This window comes from Sceloporus occidentalis, unplaced genomic scaffold (assembly GCF_023333645.1).
Source record: "Sceloporus occidentalis isolate IW3139 unplaced genomic scaffold, rSceOcc1.0.p SCAF_209, whole genome shotgun sequence".
NCBI classification, from domain to species: Eukaryota; Metazoa; Chordata; class Lepidosauria; order Squamata; family Phrynosomatidae; genus Sceloporus; species Sceloporus occidentalis.
This window is the reverse complement of record NW_028317189.1, coordinates 761,544-782,279: the sequence shown is the minus strand read 5'-3', so window position 1 is coordinate 782,279 and position 20,736 is coordinate 761,544. Positions and strand designations below refer to the sequence as shown.

The 20,736-nt window shown below is 43.6% G+C and overlaps 2 protein-coding genes across 2 annotated transcripts; both read right to left on the bottom strand.

The window, feature by feature from the left end:
* Nucleotides 1-2,713: 2,713 nt before the first annotated feature.
* On the bottom strand, nucleotides 2,714-4,049 carry LOC149277590 (8-oxo-dGDP phosphatase NUDT18-like). Its single transcript, XM_089502723.1, has 3 exons — nucleotides 3,894-4,049; nucleotides 3,582-3,795; nucleotides 2,714-3,258 (listed from the first exon to the last, which is right to left on the bottom strand). Exons 1-3 carry the CDS (start codon nucleotides 4,047-4,049, stop codon nucleotides 2,714-2,716), a joined length of 915 nt encoding a protein of 304 aa, XP_089358849.1.
* A 4,872-nt stretch (nucleotides 4,050-8,921) lies between these two features.
* LOC149277589 (receptor expression-enhancing protein 4) lies at nucleotides 8,922-16,759 on the bottom strand. Its single transcript, XM_089502698.1, has 8 exons — nucleotides 16,728-16,759; nucleotides 14,819-14,891; nucleotides 14,199-14,275; nucleotides 13,867-13,987; nucleotides 12,040-12,153; nucleotides 9,743-9,875; nucleotides 9,307-9,476; nucleotides 8,922-8,987 (listed from the first exon to the last, which is right to left on the bottom strand). The coding sequence occupies exons 1-8, from the start codon at nucleotides 16,757-16,759 to the stop codon at nucleotides 8,922-8,924; spliced, it is 786 nt and encodes a 261-aa protein (XP_089358824.1).
* Nucleotides 16,760-20,736: the final 3,977 nt, after the last annotated feature.

Here is a 20,736-nt window from a genome sequence, read left to right as displayed (position 1 = left end):
TTACCTGACCCACTCCCATCACTCCTGCCATAGATCAGATCTCCGAGACCCTGTCGTGGCAGAGAATACCTTCCTGCTTCTTCCTCCTCATATACAAGAGATATTGTTTATACTCCAACTGCCTGCCCTCTCTTATAGATGTTTAGCCTCCGGTGTCACAGATCATCCATCTCTGTGATTATCCATTTTTAACCCCTCGCTTTACATCACACAAGCATAAGACGCGGTGATGTATTTTCCTTGCTGCAGAGCGCAAAATTATGATGTCAGCAGCAACAGAGAGTGTTCATTAAATACTCTTGGGTCCATTGAGTCACCTTGTATGTGATGTCACATCCTAATTAACTCATAACCTGCCCTTTTATTTATGTTTTTGCTTCAGTTAATAAGAGCTTTTTTACTGTAGAGCCACGTCCCCAACGCACCTTAGGTGACGGATTCCCTATAAACGGCGTAAAGCGGATACGCGGAGTAGAGAAACCGGTGAGAATGTATTTCTTAAAGGCAGTCTGGAGGCCTCAGAGAATCTTATTAGGCTGTTCATGTGCAGAAGACAAATCATCACTAGAAGATGAAAGTGGTTTATTGACTGTTTTAATGTTTTTTATATGTAATTTATCACATTTAAGTGACAAACTGGCTTTTAAACCTTATATAGTGATTTCCGCAGAATAAAACCAGTCACTGGTGACCGTTCCACGTTGCAGTAATTATTAATATTGTGCTATGGTGTATGTTTTGGTACCGCCCCCCCCCCCCCCGTTTTATTATTACTAATGTATATTTTACGTATTATATACGTATACCATGTGCAGATATCATCATATAGCTTTTCTTTGCATTCGACCAACATCACCAGTGTGTGTGTATTTCAGAGCTGATCTACAGTAGAAAGTTGAGCTGCAGAAGGGGGGGGGGGGGCAATGTACATTTTGTTTAACCCCTTAAGGAACAGGCTGTTTTTCTACTTCTTGTACCCTTTGGGACTGAGGCTCGTTATCGAGGCTCTCAGCTACACCGTTGAAGCTTAGGAGGCAATCGTTGCTCCTCTCCTAAACTCTTTTGAAACGGGCGTCCACCGCCATACAGTGGCCCCTGACGTCGATCTCGATGTTGGTGAATGCCTCGCCATCGAGGCATTACAGCAACACAGTTTAAGCAAAGAAAGTAATCGTAGATCGCTTTCTAAGCTTGTTTAATGAAATGGCGTGCCCCGGATGTCACCTGACCGTTTTTGCATGACGTGCCTGACATTAAGGGGTCCTCAAAATTGCGTTTTTAATTTATTAATAAATGTTAGAGCCCCGTCACAGCTGTGGAGGAGTTAAATGAGACAGTGACCCTTTTTCAATAACTAAAGACACCTTAAAATATTCATAAATATTAATTTAACATGAAAATAAGGCCAGAGAGATCGTTTATCCGCGTCATTGCGTTTATTACGTGCATATTATGTCCCGTTAGTACATCAGGTCTATGCTGAACACACTCTTCTTCCTCATATATCACAGAGGCAGCTATAACAAAACATTAGCAGATGACTCCTAGATAACACCAACGCTTGGATGCTAAGCATCAGGTGGAGCACATTATCATACCTGATTATCACCTCTGGGATTGGCCTTGGCTCCGCGGGGGCGGTTTCTTTTTCCCCTCTGCGCAGAGGAGGGGCACTTCCCTCAACCCCCGCTCACTAAAGGCTGCCTGGATAGCCTGTTCCGGGAAGTCCCACGATATGTACATCACAGTGAAACTATCATATTTTTGTTTATAGTGCAGATAATATAATTTATCTATATATGTATTTATATGGCACATGCTCAGTAGGTTTTATTCACTAAACTAGGCGTTGGCAGGAGGGTTGTAGTTTACCTTGTCAGTGCCAGTTTACCCCAGGCCCAGAGGAAGTCTTGCGTATTTAACAGGTAAACCGCATGGCTTCCTGGGAGACGGGAATTAATGTGCCAGCGAACTGCTTACTGATCTACTGTGTGATAAGCTGGCATGTTAACAAAAAAGCCTGATCCCTGCTGCCGTCCCCTTCCCCACAAATAAAGTTTTATATATTTCCTTTAAATAAAAATGGACCAATAGCCTTGTGGATTACAACTCCCATAACCCTCAGCCAGATTGGTGTATATAACCTACATTGGCTCTGTGTGCCATCTACGGGCATGACATAGATATGAGAACTGTTCTGCAGGGGCCCATTTAGAAAATTATTTATTTTTCATTACTTTTACTATTTCATTTGAAATATGTGGGTATTTTTGTACCGTGTGATCAGGTGTACGATTTGCCTGAATTGGTGTTATATATATATACATATATACATTTTTTATCTCAATAAAACGTAACGTGTTAATGATTGTCACCTACATCTATAATAAAACCTAACTATAGGAAACCTATGAAACTTGGGTAAATTCCCTGAATTCACTTTGCAGTGAAAAGGGCCATCCTAGGCAGGTTTCTCTACAAGAAGGGTTAAGTCGGCCCTGTATAATGCATAGCTTAATCAGTGAAGTGACTTTCAAGAAACCTCACTGATTTAAATGTTTTCTACTCGGTCGTCCAAGCTATTCCTGGGGCAGAAACTCACAGGGGTTGGTCCTTCATAATATAAGTCAAGGTCAGGAAGATAAAACTGCAACTTTCCTGCCAATTCCCTCTTTAGTGAATAAACCCTTGTGTATAGTTATAGCTCTCACAATTAGCTATACAGCGGTAGAAGAGTATTTTTCTTTAGAATATGTCCAAGTTTTACCTTCAGTTCTTCATCCTGTACAAGTCCCCAGCAAAGGGCCTCTGTTGTGATTAAAGGGGGTTGTGAGGCATGAAGTCCAGCCATGATATTGAAGCAAACCCCATCTGCTCCTTCCCCACCCTGGTGCTGTAACCCCAAAATGCCCAAGTGCAGGGGAGGCTCCTCCAGCATGTTTCGCAGAGGGGTAAGGATGCTTCCCCTACGTGGCCCACACGCCGTAACTGGAAGGTGGGGAGGCTCAGCGGAACTCTGCAGGACCCACATTTCCCCCCGGGGACCAAGGCACAGAAGAAGCAAGCGGATGGCGAGGTGGGGGCAAGGGAGGAGCGCTGGCAGAGTCGGGGGGTGCGAGGGTCGGCGGTGGTAAGATTTAGCCAGCTGGATGAGGGGGACAATATCTTTGCAACGAAGAGGCATGACCGAGACCGTGTCCCACCACGCAGCCTGCAGCGACTCCGCGTCTGCAGAGAGGGAAGTCTTCAGCGATCCACCTGGGAAGGAAGGAAGACGCAGGCAGTACGTTAGTGTGACTTTAGGGATGAACGCGAGGAATAAGGGACTTTGTTGGGTTAACATGGATGAAAGTATGAGGACGGTCCAAAAACACTGGATATGGCATAGTACAGACAAGCATCTCACTGTGTGTCTGCAGACAGGACCCAGGCCTGTGATCAGCTGTTCGAAGTTACAGATTAGACAAACAGTGGTCTTCTTCCACTATTTCAGATGTCGGGATGCTTGATAAATAGCCGCATCTCCGTTCTTCTACCCATGGAAGTCTTCAGACAAATGACACAATAATTATCACGGATACCTGTGTGTTGAGCCAGGAACACAAATCGAACCCAGGCAGTTCCTCTCTCCTCCACGGCGAGCAGAGTCAGAGGCTGGCAAACCAGTCCAGTTTCCTCCTTCACCTCTCGACAGACGCCCTCTACCAGGGTCTCCCCCTTCTCCAGCCTCCCGGCCGGGAGGTACCAGCTCCCCCGACACTCAGCCTTCGCCTCCTGCATCATCAACACCTCATCCTGCGAAGAATTCACAATGCGACTCCACACACGCCAAGTGTTCATGTCACGTGTTCACGTGATCAGTAACCCAGCCCTGCTGGACATGGCTGTCTCACCTGTTCATTCAGTATCACCCCCATGACGATGTAGCAGACATTGTGTCTCAGTCTCAGAGGTTGGGGATTCCCAGGGGCCACATCAAATGTCTCAGGAGCCGGGATAGCACCTCCAGACAGAAGGGTCTTCAGCTCTTCCTCCAAGGCGGAGGACATACCTAGAACATTCCAATTAAGGGTGAACATATACATTAACGAAAATGACATCAGAACATAGTGATGTCACATTTTACTTCATTCTGAAAGTTCTTTCCTTGCGGTCGTCTCACTCTTTAGAACTTTTGAACATCATATGATTATTTATTTTTTTTTTCTTCTTTTTTGGTAGTTGCATAAATTCTGAATAAATCTCTATTTGTCGTGATATATAACCAGGTAAAACACACAGGGAGTGAAAAATCAGCCAATCACATTATTACTCTATATATTATAGAGTGTAAGCTTGCGGGGACAGCCCTCTTTACCTAATGTATCGATCCGTCAGTCTGTCGATTCTAGTTGTGTCAGACCCTTGGAATATATGTAAGAAGCGCTGCGTATATAAATAAAAATTATAATAATTATAATAATTAATAACAATATAATATTAATGAATGAATAGCAATATACAATAATAGTTAACAATATAATATTAACGAATAGCCATATATAATAATAAACAATATAATATTATTAATAATGATAATAAATATATCCCTTATCTCATCAGCACACAGCTGTGTGAATGAATCGAGCGCGTCTATCGTTACACATTCTATCCAGGAACTGCTGTCCTGTAACAGTACCATTATCACAACATTGTTGCTCACTTCCGGCCCGAGAACCCGGAAGTGTCTCCTTCCCTCCAGTGATTGGTTACTGCCTGCCAAGCCTCTGCGTCCCATTAGAGTACAAGAGCGGAAGACGGTTCGTAAGGTTCTTACTAGTATAGTACATTGAGCTCTATTCACACGAGATATAAATCCGATTAATTATATGTCCCTATTCCCTGAGCCATATTGGTGTCGCGACATTTCATTAATCTATATGCTGGTACCCGGGCTGAAAGCTGCCTTTGGATAAATCTTAACAAAGAAACACAGAATCTGTCAGCAGTCTAGTCTGCCAATTTTCCTGATTTAAATTCACAGACCTTAAATCCTTGGCCCCATCTTACATTCACGATAGCCTATCCTATGAATGGTTAAATACCACTTCTGCTGGGAGGCTGTTCCACTTATCTACCACCATACCAGCAAGGTAAAACGTCTTTGCATTACACCTAAGTCTCTAGGTTTAAATTATGGTCTCTTCTTCTAAAACTTCTCCTACTTTGAAATAAACTTCACCCCGTGTGTTTTATTAAATCTATTTAAGCATTTAAATTCCCTCTCTTCTCATCTGCAAGCCGGACATATTGAGACTGTATAGGATCTCCAAATAGTGCATCACTCAATGCGTTACCATGTGTGTCATTATTTGAAGATGCACTTGAGTCATCTGCATTCAAGCAGGGATATCAACCTTAAAATACTGGTCCCATACTTGATCACAGCACTGTAGAATAGGAAGAATCGTCTTGAGATTATGATTCTGAGAATCTGCCTCTTCATTCTGAGATTGAGGTCAAACCATTAGAGTTCCAGGGTGCTTCGGCCATGAAAAATACAACAAGTGGATCTGTCTGTTCCCAAATCCTCCGTGTTTTACACGCTAAGCCCATGAAACTGTGTCTGTGAATTTCTATAAGCGACATACAGCATAGGCAGAGATGTATTTACTTTCTGTGCCACCCCACCGGGTCTAATCAGTCAAGTCTACCATTCTTCTATTCATTCTCCATTATGCCGGTGTAACCGGTGCGCACGCAAAGCCGCATTACACCAGATCAGGCAGCAGGAAGCCAGCAACTGCCGACAGGGGAGACCTCGGGCTGTCGGATGACACCCCGACGTACTACTACGTCCTCCATCATCTACAGCATGTTTTAGAGGATGGAATAGCACAAGCTGGTGTTTAATATCTATTCTTTTTACCTGGGAAGATGGGAATGGGAATTTAAAGGGGACACAAGGCTATTAAAGTGCCTTGAAAGCCTTTGATTGCAGCTGCCACAGGTTTCCCAAGCATCTCACCTCCAGATCTGATAGCCACTCCATCAAAGTATCCTTCCTTGATCCCTCGAATTTCCATTTGCATTCCTCCCCATCCATACGTTGTGTGAATTTACTGCCCCGTTTCCCTGCCATATAGACAGCCCGATTAGTACCCTTTAGCCCCGCTTGTTATATTTAAACCTTTGATATACTATGACTTCGGTGTAAGTACGCAATAGGCCCTAACCTTGCCCACCAGCCCAATAGGCTCTACCTTTGCCTACCAGCCCACTGGGCAACAGGCCCTACCCTTTCCCACAAGCCCCCGCCTTAAAGAAATTTTGCTTTAGCACAAAAAAGAAAGTTTATTTTTTAGCATATCAAAATTTACAGAAACTTTCCCCAAAACTATACAAACCGTTTGAAAACATCAGGCACTTTGGGATGCGATAGGATCGACAAGTAGAGCATTGTATCAAAGTCTGACGGTATAACCGGCATCTCTCCAGCACCCGGCTGCCAGACTACTCGACGCATGTGCTGTGCCGCAGCCAAACTTTGGCACGTATTAGACGGCATCTATGAGTCTGAAGAGGTCTTTACTACATCGCAGAAGACTGCTGCACAGATGTATTAAATATTAACGACCGTTTTATACAGCCATAAACACCCAGTGCGTATACATTCTGATACGAGTTACACAGAGCTCATATGACACGCGTTTGGCACAATAGAGGCTTAGAATGTGCGTGCGGGACAATATCTCAGCTCCTATACAGGGGGGGGTTAATAATCTCCCCCCAGCCATAATCGTCACGATCATTGCAGACTCTAAACCCTGAAATCATAAAAGATACAAAAATGCCACTAGGGGGCGATCAGTCCTCTCCCTCCTGTCTCCAGGCCCTAAACATCCCCCGGGACACGCTAATGGGACACGCTAATGGGACACGCTAATGGGACACGCTAATGGGACGGTAGAGAGAGAAGCCTCTCGCCTTACGTGCTCTGCTTATCACAAGTGAAATGTTTGGCTTGTATTCAGAGAATTCCTCTCGGTCCAGTTGCGTTGGATTTTTAGAGTTGAAGTCGATATCTTTTATTGGGTCGACATAGAGAAAGTGACCTAAACCTCCAGGACTTCAGGTCTCTTTTTTTCATCCCATCTGAAGAAGAGACCCCTGAGGTCCAAAAGGCTCACGTAAACTTTGGCTTCTTTTTCCATGCTGGCCCAATAAAACCGATCAACTTTGACTAAAGGACTTTAAAGATGTAACACGAAGGGATCATAAAACCACGTAGTCTCACAGCATTCACTTATACCGGACAGACAAAACGTTGACTATTCCCTTATGAAAACAGGACTATATCCTGGGGGATTCGCTAAAAGCTTTGCTTAAGACTCAACGTGTAAGAAACATCTAGTGACCAAATAAACGTTTTAATTGGGGATTCCTAAAGAAAATGCATTGCGCGGGGCAGCGTGTATATTTTCCAGTTTAACGCAAACACGATCACCCTGACTTCTGAAAAGAAGAGAAAGAAAACAGGAATTTATACACATTTTTACATCCAAGTAACAAAACATTTTTTCATTTTAAGAAATAAAACAGCACATCAACCATAAATTATGTTAATTATTAAAAAATAAGGCCATTAAAATTAGTGTATCCACCACCAAAATAAGAACCTGCACTTCCCACGAAAGACACGGCGAACGCGAGGCGGCTGCAGCCAAGGGAAGAGATAAGAAATGCGTAAGTAGTATTCCATCCCGGATCCACCGCACAGCATAAAAACATACGACGGTCTTTACTCGCAGCCACCGTGACACTAAGCCTCGAACGGCACCGAGCAGGAGATTCGATGCCGCACTGCGCCTTGGCGCTGTACAGCAGCTCGGCCCCCCGGCCTCACAGATCCATACATCACACCTTACGACAGAGAAGTCCAACTGGAAGATTAATTACCGAAAGTGTCAAGACACAGAGACGGCGAGAGTGCGGGCGCAACGACCGGCAAAGCCACCAGGAATCAAGAGAACAGATGCTTCCTGATGCCTTACGGCTTTGGGTTCGGGTCGGGATTAGTAACCTTCTTGTAGATATTTAACAAGGTTGTCTCCTCAGTGCAGAGCATTTTAAAGTGATTTGTTTTAAACCATGGCCAGCGAGTTTTTCAAGTGCACCTCCTGCCATATATATATATATATATATATATATATATATACACACACACATATAATACACAGACATATACACTGAGGTCAACAGCCGGGGTCAAATCACACAATCAGGATTTAAAGCATGAACCACCATATCGGACCAAGCTTCAGGGGATAACATTAAGAGTGTGGTAGGGGTGAAGTTGTACTGAGCTTAGTGGGAGAGAATATTATACAATAAACATTTAGGGTTACTTGATGGCATCTCAGACCTACCCCCATCCTGCCATTACTTAATGCCAGGCACTCTATTCACAACCCATTCAGTATGTATCGCCAGGCACCCTATCCCTAACCTGCACAACCAGTACATAAAAATCAGTCTGTGCCAACTACTCCTACCCGGTGCACGGCGCCAGGCAATCTCCCTCTAACCCCTTCCACCCGCTACCAGGCGGTCTGCCCAAACCGAACGGGCAGGGAAGAAGTGCCCCAGGAAATATATTGGGAAGAGAGAGGAGAAAGATGCAAGGGAAGATGTTCCAAAAAGAAAAAGCGTAATGAGAGAGAAAAGTGGTCTTTCGGAAGGTATCTGGAGCCAAAATATCCTCCAGGACAGAGGAAGATATCTGATCCTGCACCATAATGTGGGTTCATGGATGTATACAAACAGACTTGTACTTTCCTAGACATTTAAATATATACAGAGATTGTAACACGCGGTCCGTGTGAGAATTCAGTGTTTTTCGGCTGTATTAAAGGCAGCTTTCCTCGTTCTTCGTCCACACGCTAGTTCTCAGGCTCGGACTGCACAGCCTTCTTCTTGGCTCTGGGTTTGACAGTTTTTGTAGAGCCCTGAAATAAAGAAGAGGTACAGGTTAGAGCTGCGTGTCCCGATATGCCTCTCATGTCTTGCTTCTAGCGTTCTTATTGCCCCCAGATTATAGGATACTCAGTGCTGCGGGCGGCGTCTACAAGATCCACGTTAAGCCCTCCACCAGGGGCCTTCCATGGTTTTACAGCAGCTACTTAACATTTTGTATTATCAATTTCTACAGCCCCCCCCCCCCCCGCTTTATGGCTTCTGAGAAAAATATCATGCCTCTCTCCTAAATTTTGACCTTACACATAACTTGCCGTGTGGCTACCTTCTGTGCAGGTCACAGCCCCTCACCTCTCGGGTTAGCACCTTCTTCTTGTTTACCCTTAGACTCTGACTCCTCTGTAAGGGTTTGGGTGGAAGACCCCCCCGTGTTCGTGCTGACGTCCTGGTCTCCGACACCTCCGAGTCTGACCATCGCTCGTCCATAGAGTCGCTGTCATTCTGGGAAGGGGCCGGGTAACCTGAAATAGTGAAAGAGAAGTAGACATAACATTTACTAAGACAATGCAGATAAAGTCACAAGGTGATCATCTAAATGCATAGCAATTCCCTACACGCTGGGGGCCTGGTGCAATTTCTTGCGCGATTACTTGGACAACCTGATGACTTTTTCAAAAATGGGAATTCTACTCACTCGTTTCCATTTAGTAATAATGGGAATGTTTCCCAAGTATATCACTTAATATATCGTGTATCTCATTTTTCTTCCTCATTTGGTAATACTCACCGATTGGCCTGCGGTGCAGTTCTGGTGCATCTGGATACAGGGGGTCTCTGTAGTGTATGGGGGCATCATCTGGGAGCGCCCGCAAGTCTTGCATGCTGAAACTACGGAGGCGGCCCACCAGTGCGCCTTGGCTCTGTGGAGAAGAAAAAAAAAAGCCTCAAGTATAAGATCATGCCCCAAACCCTATTTCATTGAGTACAAGATATAACATGTAATCCTATTCATTATCTAATGAAGTCCGTGCCTCGCCTTATTATTATGTATAATACTCTGCCATTATTTCAACAAAACTATAGGGTTGGTTGAAATCTCCAGGTAATCTATTTCCAGATGCAGGAGTCATCAATGGTGACATCATATTGCATCACAAGGAGTAACGCAGACAGACTGGTACCGTTTTTCTAAAGGCAATATTAGAAAATATAATAATCCAACAAGTAAAATATATCCCCAGTGTAGAGCCGTAGCTAGCATCTTTTGCGCCCGAGGCAAGAATATATATATTTTTTATTTTTTTTAACAGAGGCTATTTTATTTACACTACCTTTGCACACACCTGCCCATGAATACACATACACTGCCCTTACACCAGGGCTTGACAAATTTGTTGTGACTGTAGGCACCAGCTAAAAAAGTTAGAAACCAGGATTTTTTTTTTGATTTTTTTTTTTAAAACTAACAGTTGGTTAGGAGTGATCTGATCATCATCAGCCCACTTACTAAACTCACAGCGTTTGACCTGGAAGCACCCTGGACTTTCAGGTCAGCGCTGGTTATTTTTTTATTATTTATTTTTTTTAACTCTTTCAATGCTGATGTTCCATTGGAGCACAGCATTGACTGATATTTAATATCAATATTTAATATTAACCCCTGCAATGCCACAAATGTGTCATACACAATTGTGGCATTGAAGGGGTTAACGCTACACTGTCGCTCTCATGGAGCGATCAGGCAGCAGGGGGGTGTTGGGGCTGCTCTCCACACTCATGTGGAGACCGAAGAACCCTCTCCCCCTGTCCCTGAAGCTGCCTCTGGCAGCTGGGACGCAATTGCTGGTCTATAGAGCAGCCATTGCAGGGGGGAGTCTCTGATGACTGCTGTAGCCTTCAATGCCTACAGGAATCATCAAAGGGCTTGTGGGGGCTCGTTTTTGCTGTTGCTGGTCTGCCTGCAGCAGAGCCCCGTGCAAAACGAGAATTAACCCCTAATTGAAGGGGTTAACGCTGCACTGTCGCTCTCATAGAGCGATTAGGCAGCTGGGGGGTGTTGTGTCAGGTCCCCAGGTAATCAACACACAACCCCCTTCCCTGAAGCTGCCTGTGGCAGCTGAAAACACGATTGCTGGTTTTCCTGCAACCGCGGTTTCAGCCTACAGGATCACTCCGTGGGAGGGAGCTCAGGCTCGGGGGCGGGCTCGGAGTGGCTGTGCTGGTCTGCCCAGACTCCTTTGTGGATGTAAGAGGCTGACAAACACCTAGGCACCAGGACAAAATTCTGTCGCCATGGCGACCTGGCGCCTGGGATTTGTCGAGCCCTGCCTCACACACACACAATATATATATATATATATATATATATATATATATACACATACACTACTCTTACACACACACACACCCATAAACACGCATTTACACCAGCTTACAAACACACAAATACGTACACTACTCCTCTGCTTTAATGCTCCCTCATTACTATGCGCCGGCTATTGATGTATAGCTCTATTTGTAAATGTTTGAAATGACAGATAATGATAGGGGCAAAAACGAGTAGCGACGAAGTGGATTATATGTGTACCCTAATAAACCAGAGTTTCAACACAGGTAGGTTGACATGCATTACTTAACCTCTGATCCTCCATAAACACAACAGACTGACCGTTTTATTCCGTATTTCCTAGTAAATATATTAAATATTGTTCCTGTGATCAAATTAAAATAAATCCATTGATGGGACACCTGCTTTATTATAACTTCAAGATACCGACATGGACCAAAAACTAGAAATTGAATGAAATTGAAATGGGGGGCGCCAATGTTTGTGTTAATCTCAAGAGTTAATCGTCGTGTAGTCACCGACTTCAATACACTATTCCAGGAAAGGGAAATGATGCCTGACTTGGAACGTGATTTATGAAACATACAGAAGGAGATGAGAGCAGGAAATCGCTGGACACGGGAGGGACACTGAGAATGATTCACTAACCGGATGATATATTCTCTCCAATTATCACATTCCACGACAAAGGGTAGTCATGGCACCTGTTATTAAACGGAATTATTAAACAGCAGTACCTTGGCGGCAGCTTGAACAGCGGCGGTGGCTGCAATGTTAAGGCCTTTGCGCCCGATGCTCACGACGGATTCATAACTTCGCTCCTTTGCCTGGGAAATGTAGGAATCGATTTCCTGATAAGAACAGAAAAAAGAGATTTAGAGACGACCTATAAAAAAAAAAAAAAAAAGTAAACCGCAAGAAAGAGCGTCGGATCCCTTCTGCAGCATCACAATCTGTACTTTCCTGATGAATAAATAAATAAAAACGAGTCGGGGCAGCTGGTGGAATCGTTGCTCTGCGCAGCCTGGGGGGGCAGCTGCATTTACCTGCACAGAGCCGCATTACTTAACAGGACAGGCGCAAGAGCAGGGCTCTCTTCTCCTTTTGTACCGGTTTTATTGCTTGTGATTTTAAAAATGTATCCAACCGACTACTGAATCTGCTGGCGCACAAATAGGTCTGTGCACCAGGAAAGCGGTGTACGCACAGATTACACACAGACTAATGCCTCGCAGCAATATATATATATATTTGTAATATATTTTATTAATATGTTATTTAATCAGTACAAGATCTGAATGAAAATGAAAACATTCCCACTACAGAAATAACGTGAAAAGCTTTCTACGTAATGTTTGTCTTCTCTTGCTATCCAATCCTACGCTTCATTTACCAACCCCCTATTTAATATCTACTACATTTTTGCCTATTATAAAAAAATAAATAAAGCACTGTCTTTCGTTACGGGAACCGAGACCTGTGGCAAAAAACGGCTGATCTAGCGCTTCAATTACCGTCCACGTGTTACCTACAAGCGCTCTTCATATGATATGACGACAGGTCTAGTCTAGTCTTTTTCCTGCTGTAAACACTTCCAAGTCAGTCTTTGGTCTCATCTTAGACTCAGGATAACCATAGGACTACCCCATGTATGTTTAAATTCCCTCACTGTATTAGCCGCTACCACTTCTGCTGTGAGGCTGTTCCACTTCCATTAAAAAAAAGTAAAAATCTCCCTTTCTCTATACCTGCCATAAAGCCGTGACTTGAACGCACGGCGCCAGCCAGGAAGCTACAAGCGTATTATTGAAAGGTGAAAATAAAAAGACACGGATGAACGCGAAGGCAGATAATTACTCCTAGACTATAATTTACTTATTTCCTGTTTGTTGGAATGACTATGCGTAATACATATTAATCATATTAAACCTGCGCAGGTGACCTCCAATAAAACTGTGACTAACGTTATAGGGGGCTGCTATTGAACAGAAAGAACACCCTAAGCGGCCAGGACGGAAGCACAAAAGAAAAAGTTATACCCTACGCTGTATCAAGTAACATTTATACGACGAGAATATTTTTAAAGAAGCAGCCAAGTCTAAATTCCTACTTTATTTACCAGCCCAGGAGTCTGTATTAGAGTCGCAATTTCAACTCCCTGACTTCACCTTCGACTACGGAGGGCCAGCCCCAGGGAGCTTTCGCTGAAAGAAGAGCTTCGGTGCCGATGGGTAACGCATAGTTAAAATAAGTGAGATTCCTTCAAAATCGCAAACGGAATCGCACGCTATGCGGGGCAGATCACGCTTTCTGCAGGAGAGACCATTACATGCCGTACCCATGTTCTTCTCTCTTGTATGATTCTACGTGGGGTGCTTCAGTTAGGACATCATTTCAATGAAGCGTTTAAAAACAAGGGAAATATTTTTTTTTTTTGTTACAGTTTTTATTTTCAATACTTTTTATTTAAAAAATATAAATTAAAAGATGTTAAAATAAACAATATAATATAGCGCGGGTTATTTCCCGGGTTATTATTGGCACATAAGTAACACGGTACATACCTTCTCCCTTAGCGAAAGCGCGGGATGGATACACTTCCTATAGAGGAGGCTGGCTCCGCGTGTGTATGGAGACAAGAGCCAGATCACAAAAGCCATCTTAATCTCATAATAAAACGGAAACCTGCGGAAAGACAGAATGTGAGAGAGAGCAAAAACAAACAAAACAGATTAACGAAGAGGGGGATAAACAGAGAGATCGTGTATGGAAGACGGAGAGAAAGATGTCGCCGGAAAAGAACCTGACAGGGCTAAAGAAGAGGAAGGCAGAGGGTTTGCGTGAACACAGAAAGATAAATGGTGACCGACAAACAGAACGGTATTGGGAGATTCACCAGGAAACAAAGATGTCTGTAAAGGTTTCCACTGTCATGAAGAGTGCGAAGACGATCCAGTACATCATCCATCGTACCTAGGAAGGGAAATCAGGGACACGGGAAGGATGACGTTTAATAAAACGGTAATTTGGTGGCAACGCTCACACTATATATATAAAAAAAATTAAAAATGAAGGTCTGCGTTCAAATTCACAAATGGAATAATCCAGTGGTAAGTGAATAAAAAAAGACATACAACCAGTATCATTATCAGCGTTTGGCATACACACGATATACATGAGGATTTAGGCACGTGAGCTGTAATTGGGAGAAACGCGTGGGGTATCGAGCTGCGAGGGTCAAGCAGGATCGGAAAGCTTTTCGGAAACCAATGGATTTATACAGGTACCACGGAGGAATATGATCGTAGAATATACAAGCAATAGATTGTAAGTGGGGATAGAGCGGTGGGGTAATTGGTGATTTACTGGGGCGTGGAAGATATTGGAGGTCGTATTGACGTCTGGCACTCCTACTGGAGAAAGGACCGGGAGGTGCAACAGGGAGTGCGGTGCGGTCAAAGTGATATATTTCTACAGATGGGTATTATCACTGGGGGTACGATTCCAGGTACTTACATACTCCCGCACGTTCTTTGTTTTCACAGCTTTGTAAGATGAATATGCAGGATACAAGAGACCGAATACAAGCCTGTAACAGAACAGATCTCTGAATAAGACTCAGTCATTCACACCATGATGAGACGACGTGACGCGGCTAACGTACAGACCCAGAATCATGCCATGCTCTGGCAATAGACGGAAATCACATCATATCTAAGAAACATAATTATGCCCAGCACTAAAACTATTTCTCATTTTGTTTTTTTATTGTATTTAATTTAAAATTCCGATTTATATTTTCACAACAAGCATAACCAGGATATTTTGTGTAAATTGTCTTTAATACTCCCTCGCAGAAGACTGTATTGGCATCCTTATTATTTGCTCAAGAAAAAAAAGTCATAGCATATCTCTTGGGCAACAGCGGCATTGTTTTAGTAGACTACCCACAAGCCCCCATAGCAGGGGCAGACAGGCTGGGGGGTGTGCACAAGAACTCCCTGGCCAATCAGAATTATCTGTGCTCAGCGGGACTTTGTAATACAAAGTTTTGACCCAACACTGGCAGTGCAATGGCTGGCACCATGCAGGGCCAGGAACGGGGCCAGGCTCCGGACAGGTAAACGGGTATTATGAGTACGTGTGATATACAGCAGGGTTTGAGGGAGGGCAACATAGTCCTGGAGATTGCTTATAGCTCCTCAGAAAACTAATTAGAACTATCTGACAGCAGAGAATCGATCCATCTGCTTATGATGGCAGCTCCTGCATACAGCGATAAAGAAAACCATAGCATGTTAATATACGTGTATGAATAACGATCAGGGATTATCTAAAACGTGGCCTTCCCACTTTAAACTGGTGACTCACAGAAACACGCTGTTTATTGTGAGACAAGGACTTTGTGTATCCAGCACCCAGGGCTTCTACTGCCAAATCTCATGTTTATGCCCAAATAGAGTCAGGCCCGCAGCAAACCCCGGCAGCACAAACCTCAGCGCAAGGGCCAGTAACAGACAAGTAGTCGCAGCGCCAGAGGGAACTTAAAGGGCCACTCAAGCCATCATATGCACAGGTGAGGGGTCCATTTCAATTTACATCGTGTGCCTTTTGCAAATGAATGAAGGTTAGTCTGCAGATTCTGGCCATATGCATTCGCCCTTCCCCCGACCCCCGGCTACGGTATTTTCCATGCAGGACATATACACATCACCTTCAGTGCTGTCTATTTAGTGCCCCGTGCAGAAAGCGCACTCATCGATGTCAATGGGAGGAATTTCCTGCTACTGATTGGCTGCTTGAAGCATCCAATCAGACATAGGAAAGAATCATTGGTCCACAGAAGAAGAATGTAGTTCATTTTTGATGAATGTATATTCATGGGCAATAAACAGTCCCTTTAAGAGGCCTGGGGTCTAAATCAGGATACCCTCCTGTTATACCGACAGTGACTAGAAGTGACCGATACACTGAGAATGCTGAATCCCAGTGGACGTAATTCATCAGTCAGCCATCTGAGAGGAAAAAAAAACCCAATAAAATCCACACCTGTCCTCTGCCACGCATGCTGCTACTAGTCTAAAGCCAGTAATTACAGGGCCACGGGCCTTATACAGCCTGTGACATGTTATGCCACAGACAGGAAAGAGCAGCTGCATGGAAAGCTGTGGCACATAGATGAGCAGCAATGTCGGTTAAACACAACTCCCGAATTATTACACAAAACGTACATACACACAAACCCTTTAGGTGCCGGGCAGATTACCGGTAACCTCCATATCAACTGTATATTCTACTCAATCTAACAGTAATAACGTCAAATAAAGTTATAACGCGGAGATATACCGCGCTTGTTAGCGAGACACGGCAGCCCTTGTGCTGTTAAATCAATACATGCCCCCGCTTTGACGCGTTTGATACTCACACCACAGCTCGGGAAATCATCCAGGAAACCATCCTGCTCTCTTTCTCTCAGACTCTCACTCGCCCGAGAAACTCGTTACACTTCCGCTTCCGGGAGGCGCAGCCCTCAGAAGCTCAAACTTGGATGAAAACAACTGTTAACCAATCAGCGAAGAGCAGTCAGAGGCCACGCCTTGCATACCTGCCTTCTGTTACCATGGGAATGCGTCATGGCTGCATTATAAAAAGGAAACAATCCTAATCTGACGACCGTATTTTTTTTTGTATGCCGGCTTCTGTATCGTGTGCGCAGCGCTAGAGTTTGACATATATTGTCGCCTTTAACTATTTGTTGCAGAAGTTTGGGGAGACAAAACATAATAAATTCTGGATACAAATTATCACATAGTTGGCTTTTTTCTTCTGCCTCCCAATTGAGGACGCTGCTAAATCTTGTATCCATACCATGGAACTCTAATGGTCTGACCCTGAAACTAAGGGTTAATGCCCCAATTTTAGGGTGAAGGGGCAGATAATGAGGGTCACGCAGTCTGGAGCTGATTCCTTCCTATTCTACACGGCTGTGATCATCTATAAGACTGATAATTACAGTTTATACTACCAGCGTGTAATGGTCCCTGCTTAAATGCATGTGACTGAATGAGGGGTTCCCATGAGGGCCAGTATTAGAGCCATTTAGTTAAAAAAAAAAGTTATGGTCAGGGTGCAGAAAAATAGCCAGTGTGTTATAAATGCGTTATTAGTAGTTACTATTGTTGTTATACACAATGATGTTTCAGTTAATTTTAATAATATAATTAATGGTTGGGCAATCTGAGTCTTAAGGGTTATGTATACATTGTTATCCAGGTGCAAATTGTTACAAGTGGTCTCATCGCTATAGATGGAACATCTCTTCTGATTGGACCACACTATAGGTGGGCATACCTGGAACTCTCCGGGTATGGCCAGAAAACCCCGGGAGAAGCGCCACCTCTCCAGGTCAAGACCCCAATCATCCGGGTCGCAGGAGTGGGGTTTTGACACTCCCCACCCATTTCCCCTTTAAATAGGGGGGTTTCCCGTGATGTCATCGGGACCGCCCAGCAATGCCAGTGGGAAATCGTGGCCGTGTCCCACAAGGGTAGGCTCCAGGTAGCCCAAGCCCACAAGTTCCCAGGTATGTGTGGGTCTGGGGCCACTTTTAAAACCTAACACCACTATCACATTTTATACGTCATTGAAAAAGTTTTATACATTATATGAAAAAGTTTGGACCTTATGGGCATCCTGAGACCAGGACACAAGATTTCTTCATGCTTTCAGTTTTGTGTTAAAAAAAACAGGGTTAGGCTTACAAAGTTACAAGTTTGAACTCGTATAGATCTGAACTACCTTTGCAATATGGTTTTATAAAAGAAATATATCGCGTTATAACCAGTTATACTGATATAAAACTTTACTTTCCCTTTAAAAACATTTTGATTTATATATATATATATATATATATATATATATATATATATATATATATAAATATACTATATGAATATAACTACACAATTCTAACTTTACTACTGACAGTAATAAAATACATTCTACTCAATAAGTAGATAAGTGTGTGGGTAACATAGTACATGGTCCCTTAATCATGTTCTGGCAACCAGTTTTCAATCCACACAAGAAGACTTTGCGAGTCGATGCATTGTTTATAGTATTGTTTATTAGGTTGAAGCTCTATACTCCCTTCCGAGGCTTTTATGATGTCGAGCTTTAATGTTTAATAGCATCTCAGTCAAAATTGTGAACTAGTTTACCTCTGCAGACCTTCCCTAGGGTTGTCACCTTTCTAGACAAAGCATTATGATTGCCATAACTAATATAACCACAAAAAACAATAGACCTATATGTTTTTAATTCAATAAAACTAAGAAAAAAACAATCCAAACCAAGGGATTACAGCGTGGCAAACTGTTAATAAAAACTATATATAAAATGAAAAACATCCTGGAACTTCTGAATTATGTTTGTTCCCCCGGTGAATATGCTCACAAGTGTCCCATTTTGCAGGGGACTGTCCAATTTTCAGGCATCGTGCCACCGAGCTGCCCAATTGTCCGACATTTGCGGGTAGAAGGGACCATTGGTTTGTGGGGAGATCACAGAATCTCCTTGAGTGGCCCATTGAGGTTGGCGGCACTCACTTCAATCCCACTTCTCATGTGGTCACCTCATGACTTTTTAAAGTTGATGGCGGCAATATGAAATAACATTTTGGTGTTCTGCTTCAATACATCATGGAGTGGTAAGGTAGATGGGTGGTCAAGCTCCAGCCCCACCTCAAACCATGCCCACCACACCTCTTTCTATTCCCTCTTCCAACAATGGTCTTTGGAGACCTGATGTTGGGAGTATGAATGTTCAGGGTGCTGGTCTTTCCTTAAGCTCTGTGGGTTAAAATTGTTTCTTTTTTAGCATTTTCATTGTGGAAAAGTATTGGGGTTTTTTTGCTTGGGAAATTATTGGTAAAATTCTTGTTCCCATTTTTTCTATGGTGGAATCCGGCAACATAAAGATTTACATTAATATAGGAAGCTATATCGCCTTTACAGGAAGAGCTCGGACTAGCCGTGTCAAATAGTGGTGAAAGCGCAGGAAAACGGTGGGAAGCTGTTTGATCTAGATTCCATTCCCCGCACCCTCGGCTCTGATTTCTGAAGGCTATGGGGCAAACCCAGAGTAATGAGAAACCCACCCTGTGGACCTTGATGACCAAAACCACTGGGCATGCATTATTCAGCAAGTCCAGGGAAGTGACTCAGTAATAAAGCAGCCTAAAAAAATATCCCAACATACATAATGAAAAATGGAACGGGTTACAGCATCAACAATGAAAGGAGAAATGTGGTTTTCTAGCACAGCTGCTTCAGCCGCTTCCATCCATATGTTTTTGGGAGTCCACAGGAGACGTGAGCAGACGGTGGCCACAGGAGGCCTTCAGCAGAACCCCAAACAGGTCCCTGCGAAGACAGGCAGGCAGGCAGGCAGATTCCTCGCACATATCTTTGGCCTTTATATGATTCCTTCAGCAAATAAATAACAGTTTTATTGAATACAAAACAGTCGGGCACCTCGGAGACCATTTAAGCAGCAGCCAGGGTCTGGTATAGTTTCAATAAAAACATTTCTCCATTACTCAAGCTTCCAGACGGAATCAACCCCTGCGGCTTGACGGGATAAACAGGCTACTTCCTAATTACCAAACCAGGTGTTCAGAAGACTCTGTGCAGCTAAGACGCAAGACCCTTTCTTTAACCCATAACAGGCTGACAATCCATTCACCAGGCAACACGCTTTAGATGAAAAAACATAATTTTATCATAGCTGAGAATCATCCCACCGCAGGAGGTCAAATCTAATTTTTACATAGAAATACAGAATGTGAACTGCTGCCAGGTTTTCATCTAGAAATAACCATGCAGACAATGTTTAGTAAACCATATTACCAGCGTAAAGGATATGTGTTACGATTGATTTGAACCAGGATCACTCACTGCAGGAGTTCTTCACCCCGAAACACCTAGCAAAGGGTTGGGCCTTTAGATAAATGAACAAAGAAACAAAGAAATAGTCTCTGGGTGCAGGTAGCAAAGAATCAGTTGAGTAGCGGGATACCTGTGCAGGTGATGCTAAAGGTAAATGCCAGGACAGGTGCCACAGAAAGCTAGGCCAGGTGCGTAGAGCAGGTAGTGTTCCAATGTCGGGTTCAGTACACTAAACGGGTAGTCATACTAGCCAAGGTCAGTACACAGAGCAGGTAGTCAGACAAGCCAGGTATGGTGCACAGGTCAGAACAGCCAAGTCCACAATCACAGGAGGGTAGTCAGCCAAGCCAAGGGTCAATAACTGAACTTCAGGAATAAAACAGCAAATGCAGTAAATTAGGATCACATATAGGGTGCCTCTGCTTAGCAGACATGCCTCCACCTCTATCTCCCCAGCTGGACCGCGCTTTTAGAACTGGCACACAG

What these genes read in the sequence shown, in the direction of transcription:
- LOC149277589 (XM_089502698.1), bottom strand. Translation starts at nt 16,759, where the DNA reads ATGGTTTCCTGGATGATTTCCCGAGCTGTGGT. An exon ending in ATGATTTCCCGAGCTGTGGT is followed by an intron (nt 14,892 to 16,727) that starts GTGAGTATCAAA and finishes GTTCTGTTACAG; the next exon opens with GCTTGTATTCGGTCTCTTGT. An exon ending in ACAGACATCTTTGTTTCCTG is followed by an intron (nt 13,988 to 14,198) that starts GTGAATCTCCCA and finishes GTCTTTCCGCAG; the next exon opens with GTTTCCGTTTTATTATGAGA.
- LOC149277590 (XM_089502723.1), bottom strand. Translation starts at nt 4,049, where the DNA reads ATGTCCTCCGCCTTGGAGGAAGAGCTGAAGACCCTTCTGTCTGGAGGT. An exon ending in GGGTGATACTGAATGAACAG is followed by an intron (nt 3,796 to 3,893) that starts GTGAGACAGCCA and finishes AATTCTTCGCAG; the next exon opens with GATGAGGTGTTGATGATGCA. An exon ending in GTTCCTGGCTCAACACACAG is followed by an intron (nt 3,259 to 3,581) that starts GTATCCGTGATA and finishes CTTCCTTCCCAG; the next exon opens with GTGGATCGCTGAAGACTTCC.